This window comes from Notothenia coriiceps, unplaced genomic scaffold, assembly GCF_000735185.1.
Source record: "Notothenia coriiceps isolate Sejong01 unplaced genomic scaffold, NC01 NC01_scaffold00011768, whole genome shotgun sequence".
NCBI lineage: Eukaryota > Metazoa > Chordata > Actinopteri > Perciformes > Nototheniidae > Notothenia > Notothenia coriiceps.
The window spans coordinates 19281-24940 of record NW_011344469.1 but is presented as its reverse complement, the minus strand read 5'-3'; the positions used below and the strand labels follow the sequence as shown (position 1 = coordinate 24940).

The window sequence follows — 5660 nt, the reverse complement described above, 5'->3', positions numbered from 1 at the left end:
TTTGATTGAGGTAGCATGAACCTATATACATATTTTATGAACAAATAACAGGTGTATCCATAGGCTTTTTTCCCTCATTTCTCAAGTTCTGTCAACAGTGACACGGTAGGCACAACAAAACATTTAAAAGCTTAAATAATGTACATGGAATTTCGTTCTGATAAGGCAAAAGTGTTATTATAAATATAATACAAATATATATATACACATTATGAACAAAAATCAGTTGTTTCTGTCTTTACCTGTGCCACGCTTCAAAGCAGTTTCTGTCAACTACGACAAGAGGGCAACATCACAGGCTCCTCCTCCTCCATGTCAAAAAACAAGCTTATAGCTGGACTCACGTTCAGAGTTCTCCTCATCATAGTTGAATCTTCAAAACTTTAAATCTCTCTAACTATATCTAAATTCTCAATGTTTGTCTGTCACTTTACTTAAATCGCAGTCTCCCACCGTCTCTCTTTGTCTCCCGCCGCCTGTCTTCATATATCTTCGTCTCTCTCCATTTCCCGCCGTCCCTCTTCGTCTCTCTTCGTCTCGATTCATATCACTCCGTTTACCTGATTACCTCACCCCCTCCCTGGTAAATACATCCTGTTGAGCAGAATCTACAGTTTCCAGTATTTTCCGTTTTGTACAATGATCAAATACGGCGAAGATATTCAAATATGTGCTTCCATTATTCATACTTTTGAAATATATTTGTATTAACTTTATATCATCGTATCTCCGTGTTTACTGGGTCTTTTTGCATGAAACAAAGACTGGGATATAATTTCAAGCCAGTACTTTCGACAGAAACACACGGCAATGTTGTCCGGACTGTTGTTTTTATGCGGCACCGGCTTGAACAGGTCATGTGATCTGATCACGCCGGCGTGGCGGTCGACTCCAAAGGGTTAATTAAAAAAACAAGTTATGTTTTAAGCATGAAAGTTGTAGGCCTATAGCTGTCAACTGTGATCACCAGTTCAATACATTTTACAAATTCGACTTGGTTTCTATAGTTACTTGAATACTTGTTTTTGGTCAACATTTTTCCCACATTCTATTTTTTTATTTAAGGTTATGTAAATTTCGGTTAACCGTTTTTTTGGGGGTCGAATATACATTCGCTTTCAAATTCCCATCCCTAGTGGATACTAGTGTGCTGGACTTCGAATCAGGGGAAAGCAAGTTCGAGTCCCACTGCAGTCAGCATGTCGTTGTGTCCCTGGGTAAGACACCTCACCCCAAATTGCTCCTGTGTGGATTGTCCACAGTACTGAATGTATGCAACTCGTTTTGGGATAAAAGCGTCTAACAAGTGACATGTAATGTAAAAAAAAAAAAAAAACTTGTTTACAATACAGCATTTAATATGCAATACTTCATACATTTGCATAAAATATAGAAATAGCAACCATTCCCATTTTATAAGACCAGATCAGACATGGCTTCTCAGACGAGGTACTCTTGGCTTTTGTAAGTGCAGCTAAATGAAGTCTGATGTGATGGTACTCACCGGACCACTAAGTGTTGACCCACTGATCCGTTCTCTGTGATCACTTCATTCAGCCGCATCTCCAAGTGAACCTTTCCCTGTAGGAGCAGAGAGGGAGCGGTTACTCAAAACATCACATCTGAGTTTTAAACTGCGACACAAAGGTTTCAAATCAAAACCCAGGTTAATATCAGGGATGTGATAGAAACATGTGCAGTGGTGGTATGGAATTACACTTAAGAACAATTTGAGTTTAACTAGGTTTTGTAGATTTATGCTACTTTATATATACACCACTATTTTTTCGGATACATTTTGTACTCTTTACGTAATACAAAATATCAACTTGTAAAAAAAACATTGACATAACAAGTTAAAATGTCCAGCAGTAAGTCATTCAAATCCACATTGTCCAGCTGTGGTGAACACATGAAAGCATCAATAATCCAGTAATTAACATTTAGTAATTGCATTTTGTTTTAAACATTTCTCTGGGTCTTTTTACTCTCATGTGTCCGGTCTCAGCCTCATGTTGTTTTAGGTTAATGTTGGCACAAGTGTGTGACAAGAGCCACAGCAGCTGCACATTTTGTCATCAGTCATAAAAGATCTTTACGGGGTCGGATGTGGTGAAGGCTGCCGGTCTCGCCTTCGGAAGTGTCGGAGAGAGAGTGAGGGAGATATAGAGAGAGACAGAGCTAAACAAAACGCCCACACACTTGCTCTCTGTCTCTGCAAATCAGCACTTGGCTGAGAAGGCAGGCAGCACTCTCTGATGCAAGATAGGCCTTTAAGCTAATATTATATTTACTTTGAAGGATCTAAATGAGCCAATGACATCAGGAAAATAACACGTTAGTATCCTCCCTTTTCAAAAAGCCGTTGTACCTTTGTCTTCATTACCTCCATTGGAACAAAGCTGCTCACATAACAGCCGTTTGACTGAAAGCCAGAGAGGTATTGCAATAATTCCTCCCTCTCTCACTGACTTTGCAGTTTAGAGTGTCTACTTGTGAGTGAATCAGTGTAGCAGCACAAACCCAGAATAGTCTGGCGTGGGCTAATGGCAGCTCGAGTCAACACGTTAGCTTGCAGCAGCACACAAGTGGTAGTGAGCTGTAGTTTCACCCAGCGCAACCACACCGCAAAAAATATCTGATAAAAGACATGTACAGTTGAAATAGGGCAACCCACATGCCCTATATGCGATACAAACTAGAAACTGCACCCTGAAAAAAAAGATCAAGAAAATGCTGAAAGGCAGATGAAGGTTTCGACACTAAAAAAAGGCAGACATTGGCCCAAAATAAAAAAAAACTGATATGTCAAGATTATAGCTATAGAATCATAAGCGTTAGTACTTTAGGTAGGTGCTACCAACTCCAACAACTATTAAGAACCAATAATCATTATATAAAATCATATTAGCCTTGATTTAGGCAGTATACACATTTTAAAGGGGACCTATTCGGCTAATTTTCAGGTTTATATTTAGTGTCTCTACTGTGACATGTTTCCATGCTTTAATGTTCAAAAAGCTCTTTATTTTTCTCATACTGCCCGTGTGTCTTTTCACCCTCTGTCTGAAACCAGAACCCAGTCTGCTCTGATCGGTTAGCTGACCGGCTCTGTTGTGATTGGTCAAACGCTTAGCCATGTCCCGCCCCTTAGCCTATCAAGTATAATGTGTTGGAGCGCTAGCCAATAGAAGAGCGCTGTTGAAACATGACTAATCTAACTAACTAATCAGTGTTTCCGCCAGACCAGGGCTGAGAGGACGTCCACCCCGAGAGCGGGAGGTGTGACGTCACGTTGTGTCACGTGACTTGAATTTTGAATTGAGCGGTCCCTTTATAGATACTATCTCTTTACGTATTAGTGATGGGAATTCCGGCTCTTTTTAGTGAGCCGGATCATTTGGCTCGGCTCCTAAACGGCTCCTCATGTTACCACAGTTTACCACGGAGCCTCAGTTTCGCCGCTGCGATGCTCCAGCGCTCGCAGTTCAATCGCATGCTCCACTAGCACCCCCCGTCAAGGCTCGCCGGCAGTACACTTTCCGTCACAGGAACACGCTTTGCTGGCGGCAAAAATAATCCCACCAGACTCCTTTGCCCCCCCAACAGAGGGATGTCCTTGTCCTTTTTCCTTTGTGTCATTTCAAGCGATAACATTTGTTTTTTGGACGCCCTCGGCTCAAGTTCAGGGCGTTCCGAGCTGAATAAGGTCGTCAAATGACGGCAAGATGCCCCCCTGGCGGAAACGGTGGGTTACATGCAATCCAATTTCCACTTTGTTGTGTTGGAGTGCGAAATCTTTAAATTATATTTGTGAATCTTTATTTAAAACATTACACTTTTGCGGAAGTTACCTGGACTTCTGAGTTGGGATCTACTGGATGAAGGCTGCACCAATGCTCTTTTCCACTGTATTTGGCCAGGTCATCCTTCCTGATTGACACCTTGCCTGTAAACACACAAACACATTACACTACAGAGTTCTAACTTGAATAAGAAAACATGTTTGTGTCAGTGCCGTGCTTAAAGAAACTCACCAACAGGTAGGTCCCTTTGGAAAACGCTCTTGGCATAGACGTAGAAGGATAAACACTGAAATGGACGAGGGATCTCAAAGTAGAAGTCCTCTCCATAGAAGGGGCTGTGAATAAAGACAGAATTCATTTAGGACACAAGTATGTATCTTTTGGTTTAAAAAAAAAAAAAAGGGTGTGCAAATGTGTGTAGTGGGTGGTTCAATGTGTGATAAACAGATTAGTGGCAACAGCCGGATTCAAGAAATGGCTCATCGTGAAGGCTTGGTTAATGATTTGGTGTCGTTTTTAAACATTCTAAATCCAGCGAAAATGGTCGTTTAGGGTTTTTTATTTCTGGTTTGGTTTCACAGTACACAAATCAAATATGTAGACCATGTAAAAAATGTAATTTGCTCAGGGTGATGCTTTTACAAAGGAGCAGGGGTTAAACAGTAGTGGTAGAAGTCATTCTTACTGGTCAGAAATGTAGCCATGGAAATGGAGAAAACATTAACCGAGCAATATGAAGTAAAACGCGCCACAGAGGTGTTCGGTGATACCGTCAGTGTGTCAGGTGTTCCTTACAAATAATGCTATTCTGTATGTTCTCTTCGGATCAGATGTATAGCAAACGTCATTTACCTGTGTCCATCAGCTCAAATTATACTGCATGGACATGGACATTGGTTCACTGCTATTTGGTGGGCTTACGTTCTCACTGCAGTTGAACCGATGCAGCATTCGATTGGAAATGGTGCGAGAAAAACTCACAAACGGTCTAACGCCATGCAAACACCAGATTGTAATAACTGCTTTCACAACTGTCCAAACAAACCACTCCAGACAGTGCACTGAACCAGAGTTTGACTTTTGAAAGCGACTTTAAAAAAAACTTTTAAAAAAAGTGTATAAAAACTGCAAAGTTAGAATTTGAAAATCTCGATATTATTGTGAATTTGTGACAAAAATCTGGTTCAGTTTTCAGAAAAGTGTTATGTCACCTGCAATAGAAATTAAAGGTTGGGGAGGTAATTCACTTCAGAAACACTTTTTGTTATATTCAATGGAATGCTTTGGGAGGCTTTGGCTCAGTGGAAAGTGTGCTGGACTTTCGAATCAGGGGATAGCAAGTTCGAGTCCCACTGCAGTCAGCATGTCGTTGTGTCCCTGAGACACTTCACCCCAAATTGCTCCTGTGGGGATTGTCCACAGTACTGAATGTATGTAAGTTGCTTTGGATAAAAGCGTCTAACAAATGACATGTAATGTAATGTAATGCTCTTAACATCCCGATAGCAATGAATAATTTGAATGCTTTGACAATAAATACATAAAAAAATGTCATCTGTGGAAGCCGTAGTACTGTAAAAAGCACGACCAATCATCTGAGCCGGCCCGGCTAAAATAACTGGATGCCTGTCAGCCTTCCATCTGTGCACAAACTTATGTCGTGCCCTCATTGGTCATGTGCACGTTCGTGTGTGTGTTGGAGGAGGGGCTCTGTNGCCGATCACGTGATTTTCAAAAGATCGGAATCGGGAGAAAAAAAATTGGGGGTCGGGATTTTATTATTTTTTTTTTTTTTAAATACTTTTTTTTAAATTTTGTATTCAATGTTACAAAACAAAAATGACCATGTTCAAG

General features: G+C 40.7%; 1 protein-coding gene across 1 annotated transcript in view; it reads right to left on the bottom strand.

Moving 5' to 3' along the window:
• Positions 1-1414: 1414 nt before the first annotated feature.
• LOC104946992 (ras GTPase-activating protein 2-like) overlaps positions 1415-5660 on the bottom strand; it is a gene marked incomplete at its 5' end in the record, with an annotated part of 15202 nt that continues 10956 nt past the window's right edge. The window contains 3 exons of the mRNA XM_010772907.1: positions 1415-1581; positions 3855-3949; positions 4038-4141. Of these exons, the coding sequence (XP_010771209.1) occupies positions 1501-1581; positions 3855-3949; positions 4038-4141 (280 nt within the window). The remainder of the gene's footprint in view (positions 1582-3854; positions 3950-4037; positions 4142-5660) is intronic.